Raw genomic sequence first — 27,047 nt, forward strand, 5'->3', positions numbered from 1 at the left:
CAAAATGATAGAAAGTCGGCGTTATGTCTAAACATTCCTTTAGACATGGCAAAATTACGAACCGATCGGACAAAAAAATTTCACTGCCTTTTTACATGCCAGAAGTTCGTTGAAGGAACAACACGAGGCTTCATCTCAACCGGACACGTGTCAATCATACAGATGTCAGTTCATAGGGGTTGCAGTACCCAATACTTCCCACCCTCGAATACCCTAATTGCGATTTGCCTTCCCCCTTTCTCCTGTGGAGGGGAGATAAAGTAATCAGCACAAAACCCTAATTTTCCTGTAGAAGCCTAATCATTTCTGAAACCAGAATCGATGGATCACTCCTCTCTCACAGAAGCGTACCAGCAGCAACAGTACCAAGAACATCAACAAGCGGAACTAGCGCAACAGCATCAACAACAGCTGCAGCTGTATCAGCAACATCAAAATCAAGATTACTCTTCGCAACCGTACGATCCCTCTCAGGTTCAGGCGTATGATCAATCGGCACAGGCTTATGATCAATCGGCGCAGGCGTATAATCAATCGGCGCAGGTGTATAATCAATCTGCACAGGCGTATAATCAATCTGCACAGGCGTATAATCAATCTACACAGGCGTATTACCCTTATTATCAATACCAACAACCGCAACAATCACAGCACCCGCAGCAACATCAACAGCAACAGCAATACCAGTATTATCAGCCGGATTACGGCAATGTGTATCAGCAACCGGCGCATCAGCAGCAGCCGCAGCCGCAGCCGCAGCAGGAATTGGGGTCGGTGCAGCCGCCGGGGGTTCCGGTTTCGCACGAAGCACCTCCACCTCCGAACGTGGAGGGTGGTGGGGCTGGATCGGGGCATGGGCAGGTGCATGTGCAGCACCAGCAGAATGCATATTATCCACAGGGGGGTGGTGAGCAGCAAAGCTCAGGGTTCCCACTTACTCCGGGGCTGAACCCGGCCGCGGCAGCCGCAGTGGCAGCATTGTCGCAATTGACGCAGTTTGCGGGGACTATGGATGCGGCTGAGAGAGCTATGGCAGGGTTGCAGGCGCGGCAGTGGCATGGAAAGGGTGGGGGTTATCGGCCCATGATGGGGCCAGGGCATGGACCTGGTGCATTTCATGGACATGGGCCAATGCACCATGGTCGGGGTCCGATGCGTCCACCGGTATGGTGCTCTTTGTTGTCTTGATTGTGTATATTTTTAGCCCTTTACAGAAATTATGGTTTTGATTTAGTTTGATTCATTTTCTCCAATGAATTTAATTCAATGTTGCAATTCTCCATCTGCTTTTAAGTGTTTCCTTTTGCTTTCTTTAAGACATGTAATATTGTGCTTTGACGTGCTTGTTATCTATTTATGCCTTATTTCGGATTTATTGTAAATGGTAGCATCTAATTTGTCCATGACCTGTCACTTGTGTTTTTCAGTCATTTTAATTTACAGTTGATTAACTTGGTTAAGAAAAATGATGAGTTTTGCAAACTATTTCTCAGTATTGCTTTTCTGGCATACGGTGCCTGCCAGGTAATTTTTTTTTTCTTTAGAAAAATTAAGGGCATACATACTGTTAAAAAAATAAAAAATAAAAAATACAAGGCAAGTGCGAAGTGTGTTTGTGAGACAGTCTGATAGAAAATCTCCTACCACCTATGGTTAATTTGTTTCTTTCTCACTATTACCAAACGACAAGTTTGAATTTTGGGATAAAGTTGGAGTTTACTTGGTCAAGTTTTGTTTTGGTGATTAGATGAAATGAAAATAGTAGAATCAGAACGTTCCATATTTAGATAATATTTGCAGTTCTTTATTCGATACAGTGACGAAGCTGGATCAATGTGAAAGCTGTTATTTACCTTAGTGTTTTCTTGTGGGGTATGGAACATATGGTTTCAGCAAGCAATAAAAATTTTCGAGCTATATGGTCATTTTATTATTTTTTTGTGTTACTTGTTCTGATTATGTTCACTGCATCAGAAATAATTTAGCTGCAATTAGAAATGGATCATGTGCTTATTACAATTTACGATTTGAATACTGCCAATTATTTTAACTTTTCTACTATTAGTATAAAGTTTTTATACTTTTGGGAAAAAATGTAGTTTTGAATTGAATTATTACGAACCACAAAATTATGACTTGCAGAGTATCTTTTCTTTTTTGTTTTAGTGGTCACTGTCATGATGCCCATGTAAAGGTAATGCATATAGGTTTTGTAGTTTTCATTTAGTGTGTTTCCTTTGATTCCATAAGTCTAATTTGTATCGTTTTACATGATTTTTCCATTAACTTGATTTAAGATCCTTTTGTCCTGAGCATAATTTTAAGTGTTCCATAAGTTAAAAAATAAAGTTGAATAGCAGCTCTCTGGTGCTTGGGTATTTTCTGGTTGGATGGAAATGTTTGTGGGGTGTATTGAAGAATATAACTCAGAGATTGTAGGACATTTTCTCACAACTACATTATGGTTTTGAGTTTCTTAGATCTGCTTTTTATCATTATGTTCATTGTCATGTATTGACTCCACTAAACCGCCAGCCAAACAATGAAAGGAATTACAGAATGTGTTTTTGTTATTACTTTTATAGATTAATACACAAATAGAATGACAAGATTATCAGGTTTAACAAATTGTTTCTTTTATGGTTTTGTACATGAATATAGTAAGATGATTGACATCTATAACCAATTACTTTTGGTGTAAAACTGTCCAAAGACCTCACTAAGCTGAACAGTAACGGAAAAAGCTTAACTTGTTTTTTGTTGTTATTTTTCCTAGATTAGTGTTTTATTAGGCTAACATGGTTAGGTTCTGTAGTATTTTTTTTCTTTTATTCTCTCAGTTAATGTCTTTGTTCCTTGGTGGAAATATTAATGCAGTGCCTTGAAGAATTTAACTCCGTGGTTGTAGGATATTGGTTTTAAGTTTCTTAAGTCTGCTTTTTATAGTTATGTTTTCATATGTTGGTCCAATTGGAGGCTAAGCAGCTACAGAAAATACAGAATGGACTTCTGTTATTAATTGACTAGCATGTTAACAGAATGACATGGATTAAAGTCTATGACAAAACTTGTTAACTTTAATATCACAATCCCCTGATGACAAAACTTTTGGTAGTTAATGATGTTCTCCAATCTGGACATATCAGTTGCCAGTCTTCCTTGAGGACATCCTTCTTCTACCAGCAAGCCTTGGTCTCGTAATACCATGATTACTCTTTTGGTTACAAATCTGCATCATCATGCTTAGAGAATAGCATGCATCAACCTACCAATCTGGATGAATCAACTTTCAGTCTCCCTTTTGGTAGGGGGAATGTTTAATTTGGTTCAGTTTAGTGTAAATGGGTTAAATAAAAGCAGACCCTGTCCACCAAATTTCGACTAGAATTTAACACTCCCATGAGGTGGCTAAATTGACAGTTGAGTTTCTAGAAGAGTTGCCCAATCTGCAGAAACTGTGTAAAGATAAATATCAAGCCTAGTTTTTATAAGTGTAATACAACTCAAAGAACTATAGGAATTGGGATTTGTGCCAACATTAAATATTTGGGGTTTGCAGTTGGTATATTAAGTTAGATTTTGTGTGCTGTCTGCTTCTTGTGTCTGAATTAGCATGCATTAATATCTTTTGAAGCATAGTAATCAGAATTGAACATTCCAGTTGAAGTTCAGACACCATTTGTACTTGCATGTGTTTCCATTCATTGTTATTCATGTACTCTGTGCTTACACCATGAGCTAATTTCCCGTTACTGGCAGTTGTTGCATGCTTTGTTTAGTTTCTTTCTTCGGTGGGTTGGGGAATCAGAATTCGATGCCCTCTGTTATGAAGAGCTGACCTAAATGCTCAAATGTAATTTGAACTGTTCATGTTCAATCACTTTTTTAATTTTTAATTGGATGGAGGTTTGGTTTATATGTTAATTTACAAGTTCTAATATAAGAAACTTTTCTTTCGATTCAACAGACAACACCCACCTATCGAAAGAAAATCTCTTGCCTTAATGGAGATGCAGGATTTTTTTTGTGGATGCCATGGGAAGCCATGGTATTAAGATGTTTTTTTTTCTTTGGAAGTGTACCATCTCATCAGAATTTTTATTTCCTTGGAAATTTAAATGTTCTTAGGCATTTGCTGCTGCTGTTGGTGCTGCCGTTGCTGATGATTCTATGAGCCTCATTGGCTAGATGGTTTGTATTCCATTCTAATAAACTTCTTCTAGTGCTCCAAATAAGGCCTAAAGCGATTATATTTATTGGACTTAGCATAATCTTCAAAATGCATCATAAGCAAAGAGATCGGCACTGTTAGCTTGACCATAAAACCCTGAAGTGATCCTAGATGGTCTCTGGATTTAGATATTCTAGTTGTTAAGGGAAAAATATGGTATTTGCTATAGATGGCACATCAATCAGTTTGTTCCTTTCTAGACTTAAAGCTCAAGCTTTCATGAGCCTTGATGACCCCTCGAATTCTGATGTGCTCATTAAATCAATTGATGCCTCTGTTTTCTTACTTTGTGGGTTGATGTTTGTGTTGACTCACATTGTTTGTTTGGATGGTCATCATTTGATTTGGTTGCAGCTCATCCTTCTATGTTCATGGATCTAGTTTCATGTTCATTTGTTCCCAAATCATTGTGGCCTCATATTTTTTTTTTTCTCTTAAAATTTGGTTTCAGCTTCCTTCATCCTGTAGACACCCAATATTGATCCCTTGCTTTTGAAAGCATGCCAGTTTGCTGTTAATCTCTCATGTATTTTTTCAGAATCCATCTTTAATGGGATTGATCTAAATTAGGTGTTCTCCTTTTGGACTTAGGACTGTTCATGGTTTTGTTTGAGAGTTCTTGAGGAGCGCACGTTCTTGTATCTTCATGCTGCCCAATCTTTTGGAACATGATGGCGCTGAGGATGTGGAGAAAAAACGGTTGGTTCTTCTATCTTCTTTTAGTCATTTTTTTTAAGAAACTAAAGCAAGGTCCTAGAGCTGTGGATTACAACAAATGAGTTATAAGAGAAGGTTATTTAACCTTGTTTATAATTTTTATTTTTCTTGGTGCCTATTAAAATGGACAACCTTTACCTAAATGCTTAGGTTATATATATACCCACATAATGAGGTTTAAAACATTTTCTGCACCAAAATCTACTTTCGAAATGAAACTTAATATTTATTTTTTTAGTTGTTCAGTGATTTTTGTGACCTTCTGACATTTTACATAAAATGCTTTTGTTTGAGGAAGTTCCTTAAATACTCGCTTTAATTTTTCTGCTTCTTATTCTCCATATCTACCATCTTCTTGATTTTGATTTACAAGTTGTCAGATTGTATAAAATTATTCCTTGTCTAAGAGAATCTGATTATGGTTTGCAAACTCATAACTGCTGGAGATGGACCAACTTGAATTTTGTCTTTCATGATTGTCCTGGTCTTATCCCCATCTTTTAACCATATTTTTTTTGACAAAAAGAATAAACAATTGGGTTTGGATAAGAAAAAAGAAAAAGAATGAACCCTTTTAATCCCAAAAAAAAGATTAATTTGTATTTTCGTTTTAATTGTCCAAATAAGCGAGCTTGCCTTTTCAATAACTTGTATATGTTGATTTGTCAATTTGAAAGAATTTTATTCTTGCCTATAAAAAATTTTAATTTTTCTTTAGTTTTCCCTACTTTTTTTTTTTGGTGAAATTGCCTTGGTTCAATTGAGTTTTGACTGAATGATCAAAATTTTTTTTTTTAAATAATTATTTATTGGAAAAGATTTGGCATAAACCATGATATTTAAACTAATTTGTCATTGTGAAATAAACAATGTACACGTCCTATTAAAATTGTACACAGCTTGGTTTGACCCTAGACCAATTCTAGGCAAGTCCTTCAAAGTGAAAAATGCTGGAAATGAGCACATGGGTTTCATTTGTGCCACTTTTGAATATGACATGTGGATATTGAAAAATAGGCCATATGTGTGCAAAGTGAGGTTGGCTTGTTTTCATGATGATCCTGTGCTCAACTTAGGTTTGAGAGAAGAATGAAAACAAAGTGCGAGATTGCTTTGATGGACAAGCATGATCTTGCTTTTTATAGACTATAAAGTTATGGCTTTGTGTCTACCTGAATAAGGTTTTTTTGTTTTGGGCTAAAAAAAATAGTGGACTTGTCAAGTTGGTCTTGCACTGCTTGATCTTGTTTATATGAATCCATGATTGTAGAATCAACTCATGCTTATGTCAAACCCATTCCACAAACTAAGAGCCCAATTTGAATTGTGCAAGGCTTGGTTGGGTTATAGCACTAGGCATGGCGTGCTTTACTTTTTTTATAATAGTTGTATGAAATTCTGATGATGTTGATAGAATGATAAATCCCATTAGGACAAGGAATTGCCAAACTATGTCATTTGTCAACTCGAGGAGTTTGAATCAAGAGCTTTTGTCTTGTTCGTTGTCATCATTCCTCTTATCGTTTTGGATTCTCGTTGGAGTGGGATTCATTGCAAGAAAATAGGTATGGATCTTTCAGTTTTCTTTTTATCTATTTTAAGCGTAACTATAATTAAGTGTTTGTAAGCAGCATGGATTTTGTGTGAGTTAGCACGCCATTCTGAAAGGTTCCATAGTTGCGGGGTGGGATTTGGAAGTTGTAGAGGCTTGTTGCCTTGTATCTACTTCCCCAGCCATGAATCCCCTGTTCATCTAGTTGATTCTTTTCCGAAGTCATAATATATGATATTTTTTGGCACATAAAAATCCATTATTTGCAAAAAATATAAAGCTAATTCAACTAATTAAATTAAGCATTATTTGAAGTATTTTTTTTGGTTTCTGAATTGTTTTTTCTTTATGTTTCCTGCTAATATGGATTTTATTAGAGCCTTTTGTGCTGGTTGTTCACATACTGCAAAATGCCCTCACTGTATTTGTTTTGGACTGGCAAGAGAAGAGAATCAACAATGTTGTGCTCTTGCTCAAGCAATGTTGAACCCTGTGATTTGTTATTGTCAAGCAAAAATTCCTCAAAGTTGAAACCTATCCAACTAAAAAGGGAGGGAGGGAGAAAGAGAGAGAGAGAACACTGGAGCTTGACTTTGTTTAGGCACTTGAACACCTACTGGTACATCTCTTTGGAAATTAGCTGCTGCCGCTGCTCCTCTTTAGTTTTTATTTTTTAATTCTTTTTTAAAAAACTCATTTCAATGGTATGTGATGAAAAAATTATTCTTTTGTTTATTTCATCTAAAGAAGCAGTAGCTTCTCCTCCTCCCCTGTAAATTACTTATTTCAATGGTATGTGATGAATAAATTATTCTTTTGCTTATTTCATCTAATAAAGCAGTAGCTTTAAGTATGTTCATAGTGCTAACTGATGTGCAATTTTGGGCCTTTGATATCTCAATTTATATTCTAGAAAAAAAGCAGGTATTTTTTTTAATAGGCATTAAAAAAAGGCAAATCTTATAGGTTCCCATATTTCTGATTTTTTTTTTATAAAAAAATCCTAAGCATTATAGCAATCTTTTGTTTGCCTGCCAAAAATCATTTGTAATTCTAAAAATGTAATGTTTTTTATTATTGAACCAAGATTTTCTTCTGAGTGATGCACATAGCTGGGAATGAACATCATTAAGATTGGGATTCCACAATGGAAATTGATGTTTACTTATCCGTTGTTTCTTTTTGGGGAGAGGGTATGTTGGGCCTGGGGTTTGTGGATGGTTGTCAGGGTTGGGAAGGGTGCAGTTTACAAAGTTTCAGTCAATAATTATATATCCAGAGAACTAAGCATGGTTCGGATAGTCATATAACAATTAGCTTTGCCTCTACTCATTCCTATTCTTATTTTCTCCTGCATGACTTCTGCAGCTATTACTGCTATGAAGGTTTGTCAACTTGCATTTTTTATGATGTAGTCTGACGTTTCAGACATTGATATTAACTTTCAGTTAATCTTGCAGTTGGTTCTGATTAAGAAATTTCAGTTATGCTAAACTTAATTCAATCTGTGTAGAGTTTGTTCTCATTCTTGTAAGAAAGAACTAGACTGATCAAGGTCCTTTTGTGGTTTACTTTGAGGAAGGGCGATTTAGTTTGAGGATAGCATCTGTGTATGATTCCCTTTTATTGGGTTGTATTTGGTCTCTCTATGGTGTCGCAGTAGGCTTGATATACCTTCTTTGCTATATATTCCATTTGCACTGAAAAATTGTTTCCTTCTGGTGATGCTGACTCATACCTTGTGGTGGAATTAATGCACGTTTGCATTTGGCACCACATGGAATCATGAACATGAAATCATTCCTTAGCTGTTATTTCCCTGATATTTGGAATATGTCATGTTTTGCTCAACATTTTAGATGGTATTGTTTCATAACCTGTGTAACATCATCTTTATTGTTTTTAGTCAGTGGCATTTTGTCAATTATTTATTACCTCTTCTTTTGGATAATTATTCTTATTCTAAACAATAAATTTGTGCACATGCTATCAATAGGCCTCATATCACCATGGATGCATTGAAAATGTGGAAGTTAATTGCCTTTGATACTCTTAAATCTTTTAAAACCAATACTTTTTTTTTTGTCTCTTCTTTTTGGGATATTGCATCAATATATGCTTGACAAGTTTTAGGACAGAAGATAGTTCTCTTAATATGTTTGACTTGACCTTACAATAAAGGAATGGCTTTTTTAGATGTTTAAAATATGCCTAATGGAACCCTAGGGGTGAAGTGTCAAAGCTGTAGTTCTTTTAGCTGGCTCTTGTTTTGTGTAATTTGTGTTGATAGCTTAATTCTGTGCATGAAGTTATCATTTTTTGAGCAGTTGTTTTCCCCTCAATATTGAGCAAGCTCATCTTTGACTGATTCAGCTTTATATTCTTGAAAACCTTTAGAGACTTATTTTGCAGGCTGGGCGATCTCCTTACAGGGGTGGTGGTAGAAGGGGTGGTGGTGGTGGACCATTTAGAGGGGGTGGCAGGGGAAGTTTTGGCCCCCGCCACCCGTTTAGAGGTGGTGGCTCTGGTCCGCCTTTCCGTGGTCGGGGTCGGGGTCGGGGCAGGGGTGGTTCAAGGCGGTTCACACCATATGCTGCATCATCTTCACATCCAGAGCCTGCTGCAGTTGAGGATGCAGAATTGCCTGAAGAAGAGGGAGAGCCCTCAGGTGTTCTACCTGAAGAGGCAGGTGAAGCTGTAGTGCTGGCAGAGACATCACCATCAACAGCGGCACCAGGGGATTCAGCTCCAAACTGGCAACCCTCACAGGTGGCATGGTGTGAGCTTTGTAGGGTTGATTGCACTAGTTTGGAAATCCTTGAGCAGCACAAGAATGGAAAACGACATAAAAAGAACCTGCAGAGAATTGAAGAGCTGAAAAGTGCTAACCTTACTGGGACTGAAATATCGAATGAGCCTGTGGGTGAGTCCAAGTTCCAGCCAGAGATTGCCCAGGAAGGTGAAGAGGAAAGTGACGAGGAAGGTGAAGAGAACCCAGAAAAAAACTTACCCAGTGAAGCAATTGCCAATGAAAATGAGATGGTAGGTGAACAGCAAAATGATATTGTGGAACAGCCTGAAAAACCCATGGAGGAGCGTCCGGATTCACAAGTGGGTAAGCCTAGGATGGAGCACTTCGACAATTGGAGGCATGGTATGAAGCGCAGGATGCGGGGCGGTCGAGGTGGGAAGCGTATGAAAATGTTTGAAGCACCAAGGCGATCAATCGAACCTCCTAAACCTAAAGTGGTGATTCCCCTAATATGTGACTTGTGCAATGTTAAGTGTGACACACAGGAGGTCTTTGATCGCCATCTCTCTGGTAAGAAGCACATTGCAAAGCTAAAACGATTTGAGGGTCACCAAGCTATGTATGGGCCAATGGGGCTTCAGGCTTTGTATCCTCCTAATCCAATTGCACAAACTCTTTTACATCCTCAAGGCCATCAACAACAAGGCTTCTACAGCCCTCCGGGCTCATTTCCTCCACAAGGCCCTTATATGCCTCCACAAGCTCACCAAGCAGCACCACCTGCTGCGGGTGCAGTTACTCAGTTTCAACAAAATGCCATTCCTCAGGGGTCTGAAGCCCATCCTGGATCTGGTAGCGAGGCAGTTGTCTCAGTGGTCCATGAACCTCAGCAGCAGTTTGCCAGAGTGGAATCTGGAAGGAAGGAGGAGCCTCTGACTGCGGAGATGAATCATGTGAATGGTATTTCAGAATCTGGAGGCAACGGGCCGAGTCCTGTGGTGGAGCAGGTATATGCTGCAACACATGAAGCTGCTCCACTCCCAGACCATGGAGTCACTGCTGATCATGTCGATGTGCCAGGACCGGACATACAACCAGAGGAAGGAGCAGCTGAGTAAGAAGGAATGTGGTGGTGGCGAACATCACTTTGTGTTCCTTGTAGGTTCAATCCACAAAAATGCTCTTTATATTTGTTTTTCCCATACAGTTTCTCAGGATGGTTCGTTTGAGCTATTTGCTTTCGAGGAATTGAGGTTTAAGATACAAACATGCTCTTGCAAACTCCTTTATTAATTAACATTTACTAGACAAAGAATGATTCACCCCCTAGTGATGTCTTATGATATCATATTCTATTTCCATGCATCGGACTAACATTTTTGCCTAGCAAATGGTGGAGTTGCATATCAGCTGTTGCCCAGAAGTAAGATGGGGTAGATGATCAGCAGAATCATAGGTGTTGGTTTTCTGTCAATAAACTAACATAAAACTTATGTTTTCAAGCATTCAATCAATAAGAAGATTATATTTTTGTTATTTAATGAGAGGCTTGGATTGTCAGGAATTAGGCATAGGAATTTAATTTAAAAATCTTAAAATAAATACGACACAATTTAAAATATAACTTTTAAATTTTTTTATTGATCTTATATTTAATTTTTTAGATCATAAACTATTTGAATAAAATTAGATTTAAGGTTATGAAACTTAAAATAAAAGGTTTTTTCTTCTCAAAAATCAATTCCAGTGGGTCCAAGATATTTTTGGGATTTGTAATGGGCGAGGGCCCACATCCCAAAGCCATGTGAGCCAATTTGAGGCCTTTTTGATACTTTGCTACCTATGCCCCACTTCCTGCACGACGTCGTTTTGTTCAACCCGGGTAATATCGTCCCCATAGAGCAGCCTTCATCCCGATTCCTTGACCCACGCAGCGAGAGAAAGAAGGATTGAAAGATTCTGGGAGCAATCATGGCCGGCCACTCCGATGATTTAGACGAACTCCTCGATAGTGAGTCCCAAAACATCTCTCTCTATCTACTCTCTCTCTCTCTCTCTCTAAAATATCTGAATCACTTTGGGATGGTTTCAGGCGCTTTGGATGATTTCCACAATCTCAACCTCGCCTCTTCTGCTCAAAGGTTCATCTCCCTCTTTCTCTTTCTATGTATATGTCGTGTGAAAATTTTGATTTTAGGGTTTGAATCCTTGTTTGTTTTTCGTTTGCTTATGGAAATAGAGATGGGACAGAGCAGAAACAAGGGACGGGTTCTATGCCACCTGGGGTTCAAGGATTGGGGATGGGTTTGCCTGATTTGAAGAGCAAGAAAAAGGGGAAACAGAAGGTTTCAAAGGAATCGCATGTTGCGGAGGCGCTTGATAAGCTCAGGGAGCAGACTAGGGAGGCTGTGAAGGAGTTGGAGTCGGTCACGGGTGCGCAACCTAGTGGAGATGAGTTGGGTAAGGATGCGATGATGGAGGATTGGGTTAAGCAGTTTGAGGAGCTTGCTGGCTCTCAGGTATGTACATGTTTCGTTTTCTGAATCGGGATTGTGGGGTTCTGTTTGGCTCTTTTGAGTTTTAAGATTAGTCGTTTGATTGAATTTTTGTGTTTTTGATTGATTCTGAGTTGCTTTATTTGTTTGCCATTGGGTTTTATAGATATTCTGTTGGGATTTTGGATTGGGGGTTTGGTTTTTGATAATTCTGTGTAGTGTTAATTCAGAAATGTGATAAATGTAGTTAATGTCCTTCAGGGTGGGAACCTTTTTAAGGTTGCTTTTCAACTGTACTTTGACATTGAGCAGGTTCATCTGGAGTTAAATTGTGTTTGAAGATTCTTAGGTTCAAGCGTGTTTGAAGATTCTTAGTCTGAAACCCTTGTATATAGTTTTCATTTCAAGACTTAAAATTTTAGCCAGCTTTAGCATTAGCTTTGTGATAGACAAAACTGCTAATATAACTACTCGATTGAATCTTTTGTTTTTCTGCCTTTGAATTGTTATCTTAAAAATTTTACTTCTTTAGATGCGTTCTAATTATGAGCTTAGTGTTATGGGCTCACTGTTGATGTGTTCTAATTATAGGCTTACTTTGAGTGGTTTGACCAAGCAATTAATTTTTTTTTTCATGTACACTTTTGTGAATTGGGTTAGGGTGTATATAGAGGATCACATTTTGTCTATGGTTGATTTTGTAGATTGGTTGTTTGGCAAGTAAGGGGAAGGCCTTTTTTGTCTCCTTACTACCTAGCTTTTTTGGGCATTGTTTGTATAGTTTGTGTGTACTGTTTTCAGGCGTTTCTAATGCAAGCCCTTTTATTACCTATCAAAAGAAAATGAGCTTGGTGTCATGGGCTTACTGTTCACCATGCAGCTACACATACACATAGAACACAAAAGGTTAGGAGAGTGTCATTGAAGGCATTCTTATTATACTTTGCATTTGGTGTTGGAAAATAGTGATAAGAATGATTTGCATTGGCTCCAAGTCATACCTTTCTTCATGTGCTTTGAAAGGTATACTAACTTTGCTTTTAAGATTATCATGAGTAGATTCCAGAAATAGGAATATATATTTAAAGATTAGCAGAATATCCTGGTTTCAGGTTAAACAATTAAATGATACTGATTTGACTGTTGCCATGTCTGGTACATAAGTTTGAGCCTGATGACTTTGGCCAAAGACCAAAATTGAGCTTCTTTTGTGGTTAAAAAAGGTCCGATGTTTGGCAGGAAGATGATTAATAGAGGTGATGTTATTCCTTTGGAGTGAATTTATCATTTTTTTGCCCCTCAAATGATTTTGACATGTGTTCTCTATGTTCCTCTGTTCCTTCCCCACCCCCACTCCACCCCCCTCTTCCAATATCTACCCCTGAGTTTATATCCTTCATTAGATTCATTACCACCTAAGTACTTCGTGAATTACTGCCTAAGAATCCTTTGTGCAAAATTGTTCTAAAGTACAGTTCTATATAATGCGAGTTTTACTTGGGTTTGTTGGATATTCATTAGTTCTAAGTCTAAGTTTGAAATTATGTGGCTAACCTAGCATAAACTTTGTAGTTTGCTTTTCATAATTTTAAGATTGCTAGTCTATCAGCTTTGTGAGGGAAAAAACTCATGATAAAATTTCTTGATGAACCTTTTTGGTTGTTCAGTGGTTTGGGTTTGTTTTCTTGAAGTGTTCTTTTCATTGTGGGTGAGTTTTTTTTCTTTTCTTTTTTTGGGTCTAATCATATCCAAGGGCATTGTTTGATCATGAGCTTAGTTGCAGATTTTCACAAAACTGGGGCCAAATTGTGACACTGTGGGTCGGTCAAGTATATAATGTTTCTTGCTCAACCATGTGGCTTTCAGACACTCAGTCCCATGTGAAGCCTAAATTAGTCCTAATCCTGTTGGTTGGTGGTGACATATTTAATTAACTCACAAACTTTGGAAAATGTGGCATTTCAAAAGGGATGTTTGGTGTTCCTGTGATACAGGAAGTGAAAACAGTGAATTCCACCATATGCATGGCATGCTTACTTGCCTTCCACTTGCAGCATATGCATCAAATGGCATTGCCACTCTCATGTATATCTCTCCAAGTGGAGTTCCTGAAGCCTTAGTGCCTGCAACTTCTTGATGCAGGCATGAAATGTCTTGTTCGCTTTACACAACATCAGATATTTAAGCATGGGTCAAGTGACACTACCAAACAGGAGTTTAATTGATTGAATGTTCTTAGCTTTAAGATGAAAAATGGGTTGCTGTTTCGCCACCCAAGAAGATGCTTTTTAATCGGACTGATGCTATACTTATGAGAGTATACAAGGGTTGTGCCCACTGCCCCCTTTTCTTGCCATTATTTTTTAATAAGAGTAGATGGAATTTACAAGGTAGAAATTCTGTTTGTGCTTGAATCTCTTTCTTTCTCTTCTTCTCTCCCCCCCCTCTCTTATCTCTCACACACAATCACGCAGATTCTCATTCCTTTGACAGCCCTTGAGTCAATACCGAGTACCTTTTTAGGTAGAGAAGCTGCTTGGTGGGCTATCCCATTCAAGGTTGAAATTTGTGGAACATTGTTCTGAAGTAAGGAATGCTTTTGAGCAGGTTTACTGGAGCTTCTCTTTCTAGAAGTTTCCTTAGGTCCTAGTATCAAAAATGAGTTTAGTGTAAGCTACATTTTTTCTGAGATTACTATTCAACATTTTTAGGTCCATGTGTTAATCAGCTTTGTCAGAAATCAAACTGTCAAGGATTTGCATGATAAATCCTTTTCAACCTTTTGGCACTGTTGAGTGCTTCTCTTAGAATTTCACATTCTGGGAGGTTCTATGGTATGAGCTTAGTAATGAACTTACTAGTTGTCCCTGCTTTAAGTGACACATAGGTATTCACACTTTGATGTGATGTCAGTCAGCCTTAAACTGTCTTGGTAGATAAGTTTCAAAGGGCATGCACAAAGAACAGAGACTAAAGAGAATATAGGACTTTTTTGGCTCAGAGAACTCTTCAGCTTCATGTGCACTAGGAGTGATGATGATGATATTGGCTTCATGTGGATGTGTTCCCCATTCCCCCCCTTGCATTTCTATGCTGCCTACCCATTCCTTTGCTGCAAATTCTCCAGATGAAGATATAAGAGCCTTTTATTGAAGCATGATATCATGTTCTCCCATTTTACATCAAATGATTTGGCTGAATGTCCTTAAATAAGCCTCACTTGTGAGACTTACCTTTGATCCGTCAACCAATCAAAATCTCTACTTACAGGAAAACTGAAAGCACATGCCAGTGCAGTCTCAATAGTTGATGAGGATTCTGCCATATTTTCTATAAGCGCAATGGTTCAATTCTTTTGCGAGATTCATTTAATTGTCTAAGTATTATAACTTCTCTTCCTCTTCTGTAGAAATATAAATGCTGTTGCCCTTGCGGTCAATTACCAAGCTAACAGTTCTTCTGAGGATTATGCATGTGTTCCTACATTTTAATGTTATGATCTCTTTTGAATAAAATTAACTTGCTTTTACCAGTTTACAAAACCTAAACAGTAGACATTATTGAGTAGTTAGTTGGAAGAGAGCCTTGGGTATTGAAGAGATCTGTCTAAGGGTGTAAAAAGTACCCAGTATTAATAAATCTTATGTTATTGCCCTTGGTACTTGGCCAAATTAACATCACTCAGATTATGAAGGTCGTTGTCCATGATATCTTAAAAAGTTCAAAGGTGTGACCAACAGCAAAAAGGTTCAAGGTATGGTAGTGCTGATGGTTAGTGACAGATAAATTAGGCTGTCTTTGGGTGGTACGTCTATCTCAGAAAGCAAACTATTGCTGATGAATGGTGAAACCCGTGTTTAAGTAAGAACTCAGATAACCTTTACCTTTTAGCAATTTATCTAACATAACATTCAGTATTTATATCCTTCTGCCTAGGGACATGGGTCTTAAATTTCCTCAAGGAAATCCTTGCAGTCATTGTGGTTTTTTTATTTAGGAACAAGTCACATGGAATTTGCTGAATTTGGAGTTGGCCCAAATCTTTTGGCGGTTAAGATTTGAGGAACTCTACAGGAAAGGAGAAATGGTTATTTTAAATATATTAATTGGATCCAATAGTTAGAAATTGTGTTGACATGTGTACCTATGTGATTGTAAACTGCATGCTTTATAAATTTGTTTAAGACACTCTTGGACAGAAAATTTCACCATATTTGGAAATTTGGCCATATTTCATCTACTATGAGCAAATTTTAATATTTTAGTGTCTTAAACTGTGTGAAAAACAAAATGTGGTAACAGAAAAGATGTATTCCATAAATAAAAGGACTAATATAACCGTTTCTAAAATTTTGGAAAGAATTTTGAACTGTGGATTTAGGCCTGAAAAGATCTGTCAATTAACTTTCAGATTGAAACTATATGGACTCTTTTTCTGCATCTTTTCTCCTTTCTCCTTTCTGGTTATAGTTGGCATTAGCAGATGTGCAATAGCATATATCATTGGCTACTAGAGACAGTACTCTTCTGTTAATGATATGTTTTTGTTTCTTATAATCCATAATGAATGTGTCCTTTCTTAAACCTCTTGCTCAGGACATGGAGTCAATTGTGGAAACCATGATGCAGCAGCTTTTGTCTAAGGAGATTCTTCATGAACCAATGAAAGAAATTGGAGAAAGATATCCAAAGTGGTTGAAAGAGCATGAAGCTGGGTTGAGCAAAGAAGAATTTGAGCGTTATTCCCACCAATATGGGCTTATAAAAAATCTAAATGAAGTTTATGAAAATGATCCAAGTAACTTCACTAAGATTGTCGAGCTCATGCAACAAATGCAAGAGTGTGGCCAACCGCCTAATGATATAGTGCAAGAGCTTGCTCCCGACTTTGATCTAGCAAATCTTGGCCAGCTGTAAGTGTTCTGATCAGTTGCTTGTGGCAATCTGAGCCATCATTTTGTTAGAATTTCTGAAGTGCTTTCCTTGATTTTTGGAGAAAGTTGATTTTAGCTCTTGGAAACAATAGTGCGCACACACACACACACTCAATCAGTCTGCTGTTGGAGATTGGCACTTTTATTTTTTATTTTTTTAATCTTTGTAGAATATGCACCTAACTTTAGATGCTGAGGAATATATAAGCTTTTTTTTTTTTTTAGTGGACAAAAATAGAAATATATTAGTAGAGCCCCCTAAAAGAAAATGAGGTGTAAGCATGTACACATGATGTATATGATCGATAGCTAGAGTAATGGAAAAATAGCAAAAGCCTCCATCATCTAACTGGCTCCCAATCTATCAACAAAATCTGACAAAGAAGAGAAGAGATTAGCCCCCATTAGATTGCACAAACAAGGTCCTTAAAAAGCCATTTTTAATCGCTAGACTAGCATATTCCACCCCTTCAAAAAATTCTGGTATTGCACTCTTTCCCAACAGTCGAGAACAGGCTAATGGAATCAGCGTCCAGACTATCTTTTGCTTAGTACCTATCAAGTTTCCTTTCCAGCTAAGCATTACCTCTCTAACTGAACTTGGAAGAACCCAAACACGTGTACGTAGGGCACACCCCCTCTTTTTAGGTGTTTCTTAATGCATAATCTTGTTGTCTATCATAAAAAAAAAAAGAGCCCAAATGCTGCTGATAGCATTCTATAGGCTTGAATCATAAGCTTCTGTACCTTCTATAGAGCACCATCCCCCTTCCATTTCCTCATATTTTCCCAGAATTACCTTTCTCCAAAAGTTTTTGTGCGCATTTGTCAATCTCCAAAGCTATGTACCAAATAAAGCTTTGTTGAGAGGCCTCAGTTTCCTTATTTCCAAGCTCCCACCAGATTTGTAGGAACAAACAGTGTGTCATCTACCAAATGACATTTCTTGTTTAAGTGGCCTCCCACCCCAGGAACTTCCTCTGAATCCTTCTCAGTCTACTTCTTACCTTTCTAGAAATTGTGAAAGCCAAAAAAAATATAAATTGGCGAACTAGAAGGGTACCCTTCTCAAAAGGGTCAGTCTCTCACCTATAGGAAGATATTGTTGTTTCCAAGAGGCCAACCTTCATTTGAAATTACCCTCAACTGTATCCCACACCAACAAAGACCCCCCACTCTACAATCCAGCTGATTAGCCAACCTCTCAAGCCCATCTACCATCCCAATCAGGATAATCTCATTTTTATGGACGTTAATTTGCAAACCAAACACTACTTTGAAACAGAATAGAGCCGATCTGATGTATGGTAATTGTTCACTGTCAGCCTCTTAAAATAATAGAGTCGGCTGCAAAAAAGAGGTGTGAAATCTCCTCTCCCTTGCCTTTTCTGCATGTGTGGAATATTTAAGGGAAATTTTGTTAGAACTAGTTTGGTATTATGAGAAAACTAAAAAGAAACTGTTCTCTGAGCTCCCTCCTAGAGTTGCTAGATTGAAGCATTCCTTTTGATTTGCGTTGAACAAAGTCGGCCTGATGCCTGTTCCATGGAATATTTCATCTGTGATGGTCTGTAGGGAGAAATAGTGCTTTCTAATCATGTTGATATCTCACTCATCCAGTGAACGTTATTGTTGCATATATCCATGTGCTGCTCTTTTTAACACCGACTTATCTAAGATTGGAACTTGTGGAATAGCACCGATATTATGTAGTGTTCCATTTGGTATTTTATATCAACTGAACTGACTGTTATTCTACCTCACTTGCATTGCAGATCTCCGGAGCTGTTGGAGTCTCAGCCAAATTGTTGTCTAATGTGAAACAAGCAAAATTTCATTCTGGGTCACTCATACCCCATGTGTCGCTCCCCTCCTTTTATCTCGCACTATACCCTTTCTTAAGATTTAATAGAAATAAATTAGTTTCACTTGAAATTCTTTGTCAGATTTTGCCCTCCATTTTCTAATGGAATCTTATTAGATGCTACATGCTCCATTTCTGAGAGCTTGTGTATGATCTGAGCGTGTGAATAAGTTCATTCTGCAAGTTCTTCGTTTCTTCCTTGAAAAATGTCCCACATTCATTCATCAGGTGAGGTTGCCCTTCAGTTGCTTGCTTTACATGCCCTTGTGGCATTCTACCCCTTTGAATTTTGTATTATTATTATTATTATTAGATTTATATTGTTACTTTCACAGAGTTTTAATTCAATCGTATAAAAATAATTATAAAATAAAAACTCTCAAAAAATAATTCAACTTTGATGCACTTATTGTTTTCATATGAGGTTTTTATGTGCAATTCTCTTATAGTTTTTGATTGTGTGTTACTTCGATTCCATCAAGCTCCATCTTTAGATGGGATATGGATAATCAATTTTTTTAATATTCGAGTCGAAATTTGGTTAAGTTTTTTCATTCCAAATTTAATTTATGTTGGATTCAAAGTCTTTAAGTTTAGGACAATCCAAACTTAAACACTGTAGATGGATTTTCAACTTGTCACGTGTAATACGATGAATTTAAATTCAATCAAAATTTAGAAAAATAAGATTAAATTAGGTTATGGGTAGTGGTCAACCCAATCAAATTAGTCCAATCAAATTAGGTTATGGGTAGAACGGTGCTTATAAAAATGAAAAAAAAAAGAACAAAAATTTGACTTTTTATTGATATTTTCCCATTCCAACTTCCAAATTCAAATATCAACCAAAGGAAATACATATGAATTGAATTGAGTATTACAATTATGAAAGTAGTATAATGGTGGAAAATCAAGAAATAAATGAATTTTGAAATGCACATGAAATAATATTTATGATGAATGAAAATTTAGGCAAGTGTAGGTGTAGCATCTAATGCAGTAACAGCTAAGCATCAGAGGGTACAATCCAGTGCCTTCCATTGACGAAACTCTTTACAAGGAATGGATGGGCCGTCTCAAAATCTAACTCCCTGGCCCATGTCACCCCCCTCACCGCCTCTGCTCCTGGGCCCCAGCACTTGTACACTCCGAAAAATACAGTCCTGCAAAGTCAAACCAATTCCGCCAATGTTATAATTGGGCTGGACCCACATTTTGAGATCCAATCATGAAAAATTAGAAAAGCAAATTTATCAAGAATATTATCGAATTTCTTCGAGCTTTGCTGACATTGTCTTTGCCACCACAGTACATGGCAGCTTCGGAGCAACCCAAAGCCCAGCACAAAATGGGCCCACTTAAAATACTGTCTCCATTTCAATCAAAGTTTGGTAGAAATGTGAGAATGTCAAAAGGCTAAGAAGAAATTATTAAAACAGAGTACGGTGGCAAATGCATTAGTATTACTTGTTCTTGTTGCTGGTGTGGTCCCAATCATCCCACCCCCCATGTGCCACCACATCATCAAAGTACGTGTATGAGTAGACTATCCTGGAGAACTGGCCCATGGCCCGACCCACGTAGAGTGGGCCTCTGCCAGTCACCTTGCAGCCCACGAAAGCGAACCCGGTTTTTTCATCGGGCGAGTTCCTATCTTGCGCCGCTATGGAACCGAACCTCGTGGCTATTGAGTGCAGTTCGCAGTCCTGAAAAGACAGAACCCAATCATTCTAAACTCAAAATCATACCACAAAATATTCATTAATTTACATGACATGCTCTTCAAATTCACCATTAATGAAATTCAAATTGGTGAGAATCACTTATAAGCATAAGCCAAAATATATATGTATTTGATATTTATTTCAATTGTTTCAAATACGGATACTTATTTAAACAACAAATTCACCAAAAATTTAAAATTTGTATGAGACATTAATAGATGGCTGCAACCCGTGAAGAGGAGCGTGAGCGCTTTTGAGCCCTGAGACCAGAGCAGGTCCTACACAATGCTGTGGGCGCCGCTTAACTCTACTGTTTCTGCACCACCTCCTATTCTACCATATTTTAGAGGTACTTTTTGTTGCCCTTTTCTCATGGACTTTTAGGCAGGTGACAGTTCACAAAAGTAATCCCCCTTTCCCTTTTCAACCGCCTGGGGTCTGGACCCCCAGATTCCACTTGTCTAAAATGATTAAAAAAAGAACAGATGGGACAGTATTCTTTAATAATGGAATAATTACCTACTAAGATTCGTAGATATATAATTGCTTACTTTGTACATGGAGCGACCATTGCCAAAAATGAAGTCTATAGAGCCCTCAATATAACACTCCTTGAAATAATGCCGTCCGGCGTCGTCGCAGAGAGTGTCTTGTGCACCATAGAAACCGCAGCCGGAGAAGTAGGCCTTGTCCCCCGATATTCGGAATGCTGCCGCCTGCCATCCCTGCATCCCCGGCATCGGTGCCGGTGCTGTATTCTGCAACCACATTACATACATTTTTGCACCCAATACTTTAATCATAAGAAGAGAATCTTATTACAAGTAGTACCATTTTTTTTCTTTGAAAAAGGGCCGGAGTATATATGTACCTTGAAGCTGATGTTTCTAGCAGAAAAATAATTAGCAAAAACAATGACAGAAGCAGTTCTATAAGTACGCAGCTGTTGGCCATTGGTGCCGCGGTCACTTGCTCTATCATGCCACTCTATCATCGTCTCGTCCCTCCCGTCTCCTTGAAACGTGATGTATGGCTTTGTCACCGGCACCACCACCTTCTCTCTGCGCCATCACCAACATTTTAGAAAAGAAAAAAAAATGGTAACTTAAGGACCATTTAATCACATAATAATAATAATAATAATTACACGTAGCATCCGGCGTTGATTTTAATGAGAACGTTCTTGGTATTGTTATCAGGCACCGCGTCGACGGCGGCCTGGACAGACAAGAAGTCACCGGTGCCGCGAGCGTCGACGGTGATGAACAGGTGGCCGGAGGGTCCAACCCATTTGTGGTGGCGCTTTGTAGAGTTGGTTGACGGAATGATGGTGGCGGAGTACTTCAAAGGGGCATAGCACAAGAACAAGGTGAGGATGGAGAAGAAAGAGGTGAAAGGAGCCATTAGAATAGAATTAAATTTTTCAGAGAGCGAAACAGAATGTTTGGCGAGAGAGATGGAAAGTGTGGAAGAATGTTTTGGGATTCTTGGGTTTGGCTTGACGAAATATTTAAGTACATTGAAGAAGACACACACACACACACTCAACATTCTCATAACCATACTAGCTTATTTATTTAATGTCTTTGTGGGAATGGAGTTGGATCCTTCCAACGGTCATTTTTTCTGTGCTCTTCCCTCTCTTTAGGACTCATGTTTTGTTTGCATTTGTCACAAGTCTCGATAACGCTTGTTTTCCACTCCTATCATTTGCACTCAAATTTTCTGCCTAACCAAACAAAAAAAAAAAAAAAACGACACATTTTCCATTACTATAATATTTTGTCCATTTCAGTAGGAATCATCGAAGATGCCTAGGTTATGGGTTCGTGTTGTTCTCTCTTAATTAATCACATTCCAAATCCCCAAATTATTTAATTTTAATTTTAATTTTAATTTTGATATTAAGAAAATAAAGAGGAAAATAGAAATGCATGGAGGGTTCTTATGATGAGGGCTCACATGTTTAAGGAATTTGTTAATGATACCATCCAAACGGTCATATGTACACCACCAGCGCATGTGGGAGAGGGAGTGTGTGATAAATGATGGTCCAAGCATGGCTTAATAGTATTTTGTAGGCTTCCTCCTTTTCTTTTCTTTTATTATTTTTTCTTTCAAAGGGCAAAAAATAGTTTTTTCGAACGTTGGGCAAGGGACAAAAAATACCCAAACTCGTAGATTGCACAGTGGACCAAAATGCCCCTGGAATATTAAAGAGTACTTTATGATGATTGGCATGATTATAGGGTGTGGGCCAGAGGGGGTTCTATAAAGAGACACCTGCTGTAGTGCTGTGTGTGTCTGTAAAAGCGAGTGGTGGAGGGTACAAACGTCTTTAAGGTGAGTGGTCAGGGATGTGAAATATGATTCCAGGAAGAGAGTGGACCCGACAAACGCCTCATCAATCACTCCCAACCAGTGACATTTAGATATTTTTCCCCAAACATGAAAAATCATTTTCTAAATAAGGAAGAGGGGGAGGGGGGAAGATAAGATTATGGTTAAATGCTAAAAAAGAGTTTTTCTTATTTCCAAATTAAAATTTATCTAAATCCTATTATTAATTGAATCGAAACATTGATTATATGTTAAACTATTATATAATGCATTTGCACGGCTAAGTGATCATTAACGATGTTCCTCTCAATGAAACTTCTAAGAAACATATTAAATATCAAACTCTGTCAAAAGACGTTGCTAGTCAACTCCTCTTAATGAAACTTCTAAGAAACATATCGAATATCAAACTCTATCAAAGACGTTACTAATCAATGCATATCTGTCAAATAGATATTTCAATGGGTTTAGGCGAAAAATCAAATGCACTTAGTCAATGCAGATCTATCAAATAGATATTTCAATGGGAGATATTTCAATGGGTTTAGGCGGAAAATCAAATGCACCGAAGGTTTAGTCATGTGCTCAAACAATGTCTCAATCTCTTGATGGCCTACTTTATTGGTGCAATTTATGATTGTAATAAGAGCAAGTTTCATTAGAGATCGGAACAACGATTGGGAAAGTTTCTTAAGAAGAAAAGTCGGAAATAATTTTATAAAAAAAGTACTGAAATTGCCTGTGAAGATACAAGTTCAACGTATCATTTAAGAAAAAAAAAAAACAAACTCACCTCTTTAATTCAATGCAATTGTTTTCAACGACTAACTTATACTGCTGTCTTTCGGCTGTACTTTCTATAGATTCATACCTCAGTTCCATTTCCCTCAAAGCCCTCAAAGTGGGCTCTCAACCCATTAAATGCCTCTGCGTGTTAGGTGCTGCTCTTGGACTCCGAATACTTTTGAACAGCCCAAAGGTACCGGCTCAGTTGGTCGGAGCCTTGAGAACGACCTGGTTCCAATGAATGTTATGGGACCACTCATTGAATTGAATTTAGCCAATCTCGAATTTAATAAGTACAATACATGTAACAATACCGGCAGCCATACAAATTGGTACTTCTCTGTAACAGTTCCTTTCTCTCCACAAAAGAATAACTATGTGAAGAATTCTTATGATTTCCCAAGGAAAATTTCCCATTTTCTTTTGGGACAATCAATTTTGCGGGTGCCCTTTGGTCCTCAACACAACTTGATGGGATCAGGAGATGGTTGAGAGTCGCCCAACTTTGGGAAGAAAACTTCCTTTTCAGGGGAAACTTGATGACATGTCATGATCTTAACTAGTGAGGTCCATGCAATGGGTGCACAGCAAAAGGCATAGGCAAAAACAACTAGAGCTCTCACAACCCCATCTGGGTACCAAGGGAATGCCATGACCAAAAGGGCTCCCAATATCCCAAGCCCTGGTGTTAGCACAGCAAGCATTGGCAGCAGAAAAGCATTCATTGCTATAGAGGAAAGTGCAAAAGAGCCCAACAAGTAGAGGGTCCAGCCTAATAGTGGATGCACCGTGCGGGGAATGAGGAAGAAGGGGAGTACATAGGCAGCCACAATGGACCACAAAGTCAGCAATTTGAGGCCAGTTTGAATGCTGGAACTGCTCTTTTCTACGCGTCTGTAGCACAACTTTGAGAGGTTTGACCGGGCTAAACGGGCCATTGCTATTACACCCAGGTAGACTATCCACTGCATTAACACCACAGGCATCTCCGCGTTGTAGCTGTTAAAGATATATGAGATGAAAAATGCCCAAGTTGGGTATTAATGGTAGCTTGAGGTATCCTGAAAAAGTCGGAAAATTATCTAGAAAAACAATTCCAGAATGCAAGCAGTGGCCACTTCATATTCACTTAGCAATGCTTTCAGGCCTTACCCGAGAGTTTGGAGACGTTGTCGGTGCCATGAGAGGCCTAATGGGAGGACAGGCCATGACCACCAGTACCATGGCTTCAACCATGGTGCGCTAGGGAATGTAATCACACTGTTTGGTCCACAAGGTATGGTCCATCTAAGTTTAAGATCTGAAGCACCAAAGATTGAACATGGATTGAGATATGGTATGAAAATAATAACAATATGAGAATTATTAAAAAAAATAAAAAAAAATCCCTGGAACAAGTGTGATATATACTCACAATAGTATGAAGCATCCATTTGGTAGCCTAAAGGAAGTCTGTAGTTTCCATCAAGCTTGGTGGCATTAGGAGGTTGATGGAACATTGGCCGATCAAGCAGATCTGGGAAGTAGCTAGCCAGGAACCCCTGGTCTGCACCATCTCGGTTCTCTCTCCCAATATCTAACTCATGAAGCATGCTCCTGAACACCTCCATTGATGGCTGCAATCCAAAATTCACAGTGATGAGGTTGAATTAATGGTTTCATTTCAGATGAATCAAAAGAAAACAGACAAGGGTATGTGCTCTTGTTTAGAAGCAACTTCAATTTAGGCCATTTTTTGGATGAAATGAAACACATACTAAACAGAGATTTTACCTGCAAAACAAAGAGGCCTGTATGGAAGATGCAGGGGTTGATGAAGACTGCACAAAATTGGCCACATTGGAACAATTCATCAGTTTTTTGGAGGAAAAGGTTATCAGAATCGAGCATGATCACCCTGTCATAGTCCACTAGACTCCATGCGTAGAGTTTGTTCAATGTTAACTTGAATCTCATATCGAAATGGTCCTGATTCTTATAGGGATTGTTCATGTTCTTCACTCTCACCACCTTCGCCCCGTCTTCTTGTTCCCTGAATCACAAAACACCCACCTGTCAGCACTTCATTTCTTCATAACTGAACTATGAATTGGCACTTGAAACAGATAAATTTAACCAAATTGTTAGCAATGTGATCAGCCAGGGTCCATTCAACAAATCCAACAATCATGATAACAAGCAGTATTGACCCATCTAGTCTGAGTAAAGACATAATCAGGAACCATGAGGTCATAGGACTGTGATAACAAGGAACAAGTGCATATAATTTTAAATATTTCTATGTAGGCTATGCATGAGGCAAGTGGTTCTTTTTTGTTTTTTTTGGAAGAAAACAATTTAATCATAACATAGATATAGCTTTGACTTGAAGAAGCATGTAATGGAAATGGGTGAGATCTGTGATGGATGGAAACACATTAATTTCTTGGAGTTGCTTGATTTTCAAATTCAATGCTTACACATCATTTCATGTGTCCCTAATTTCCCAATTTTATAATCCTAAGTACCAAAACAAAACAGGGCAAGGCCCTTTACCCCTTTCTATTCTCCTCCTACTATGTTGTTCTTGGATTCCCTACTAACAGCATAATCTAAAAACTAGAAAGGATCATACCCCTCAGACCCTTTTTTTGTCTTGATTCCAAGGAAAATATTTATATATTCGTTTAAAATGCTATTCCAGTAAAAAGGAAGAGCAGAAACATGATATGGATGTTCAAGTCAACGGGGGTGGGGGTGGGGGTGGAATAGCAGCTTTCTAAAGGACACCAGGGGCTACGGCGCACATTAGCTTTTACTTACAGAGCTTGGACCCAGCGGAGAGGGACGTCGGTGGAGGCAATGACCACAAGATCAGCTTCAACCTTGAGCTTCATCAGAGATCTCATCATCACCCGTAACGCCACGTAGTACTCATAGTCCCTCGGCGTTCCCATGTACATCATCGCAGCGTATGCGTTCCTGTGCCTCTGCCCCTGGCTGCTCCTTCTGTAACCATCCTCGCTTCCAAACGCCGCTGAAACCACCAACAGAACCTTCAAAATTCCTAAGAAGCTCTTCTCTCTCCGCCCCATTTCGATCTCTCCTCCTCTTAACTCCAACTCATCAAACGGTCAGATTTAAATGCCCGCCCGAGCTGACGTGAAGTTTAGATGTTTCCGTCTAGGTTTCCGAAAGAAAGAAACGCGGAAGAGAAATGACTCAGTAGAATGCAGTCAATGCACGCAAGGCTCAAGGCTGGCCTGTATACAAGTCGCATCCGATTGGCATTTAATATGTCGCTCTTGTTTCGGTAAATTAGAGGTGTAAGTCCACCTCATGATCTCCGCTGAAGGTTAGGTGTACCAGCACTGCAATTGTTTGACTTTTGAGCATTTCGGACGGCCCGGAACTTATTAATAATAAAACCGATGTAGCCATTCAATTTTTTGATATTATACTAACACCCCTGTTATTATTTAACGCTCGAAAATTCAAAATATCAAGAATCCTTATTTTCCAAAAAGAAGCCGCTTCGTTTGAAAGTTGAAAAAACCAAACTTCTCACCTACTTCCTTTTGATTTTTTTTTTTCTTCTTCCATTTTTTTTTTCTTTTATTTTTGAAATCACATTCTCTTTCTTCTCATATTTTTTTATCATATCTCAATTTTA

At 38.3% G+C, this 27,047-nt stretch overlaps 4 protein-coding genes across 5 annotated transcripts; 2 read left to right on the top strand and 2 right to left on the bottom strand.

Moving 5' to 3' along the window:
* The first annotated feature begins 213 nt into the window (after nucleotides 1-213).
* Nucleotides 214-10,597, top strand: LOC117928388. Of its 2 annotated transcripts, none has more exons than XM_034848280.1 (2): nucleotides 214-1,164; nucleotides 8,898-10,597. In XM_034848280.1, exons 1-2 carry the CDS (start codon nucleotides 322-324, stop codon nucleotides 10,368-10,370), a joined length of 2,316 nt encoding a protein of 771 aa, XP_034704171.1. In that variant the 5' UTR covers nucleotides 214-321; the 3' UTR covers nucleotides 10,371-10,597. The 2 variants fall into 2 exon arrangements, with proteins under 2 accessions (XP_034704171.1, XP_034704178.1); XM_034848287.1 differs by having other exon boundaries at nucleotides 8,913-10,597.
* Nucleotides 10,598-11,139: 542 nt separating this feature from the next.
* On the top strand, nucleotides 11,140-18,752 carry LOC117907143 (peroxisome biogenesis protein 19-2-like). Its single transcript, XM_034820558.1, has 5 exons — nucleotides 11,140-11,263; nucleotides 11,345-11,393; nucleotides 11,492-11,771; nucleotides 16,344-16,660; nucleotides 18,457-18,752. Exons 1-5 carry the CDS (start codon nucleotides 11,224-11,226, stop codon nucleotides 18,500-18,502), a joined length of 732 nt encoding a protein of 243 aa, XP_034676449.1. The 5' UTR covers nucleotides 11,140-11,223; the 3' UTR covers nucleotides 18,503-18,752.
* A 626-nt stretch (nucleotides 18,753-19,378) lies between these two features.
* Nucleotides 19,379-21,943, bottom strand: LOC117932406 (probable pectinesterase 68). Its single transcript, XM_034853651.1, has 5 exons — nucleotides 21,417-21,943; nucleotides 21,141-21,330; nucleotides 20,821-21,027; nucleotides 20,013-20,251; nucleotides 19,379-19,708 (listed from the first exon to the last, which is right to left on the bottom strand). Exons 1-5 carry the CDS (start codon nucleotides 21,830-21,832, stop codon nucleotides 19,552-19,554), a joined length of 1,209 nt encoding a protein of 402 aa, XP_034709542.1. The 5' UTR covers nucleotides 21,833-21,943; the 3' UTR covers nucleotides 19,379-19,551.
* Nucleotides 21,944-23,299: 1,356 nt separating this feature from the next.
* On the bottom strand, nucleotides 23,300-26,639 carry LOC117932396 (putative glucuronosyltransferase PGSIP8). The gene is made up of 5 exons (XM_034853643.1): nucleotides 26,198-26,639; nucleotides 25,169-25,427; nucleotides 24,810-25,011; nucleotides 24,548-24,695; nucleotides 23,300-24,394 (listed from the first exon to the last, which is right to left on the bottom strand). Exons 1-5 carry the CDS (start codon nucleotides 26,467-26,469, stop codon nucleotides 23,854-23,856), a joined length of 1,422 nt encoding a protein of 473 aa, XP_034709534.1. The 5' UTR covers nucleotides 26,470-26,639; the 3' UTR covers nucleotides 23,300-23,853.
* Between the last annotated feature and the right edge of the window lie 408 nt (nucleotides 26,640-27,047).

Source organism: Vitis riparia, chromosome 2 (assembly GCF_004353265.1).
Source record: "Vitis riparia cultivar Riparia Gloire de Montpellier isolate 1030 chromosome 2, EGFV_Vit.rip_1.0, whole genome shotgun sequence".
NCBI classification, from domain to species: domain Eukaryota; kingdom Viridiplantae; phylum Streptophyta; class Magnoliopsida; order Vitales; family Vitaceae; genus Vitis; species Vitis riparia.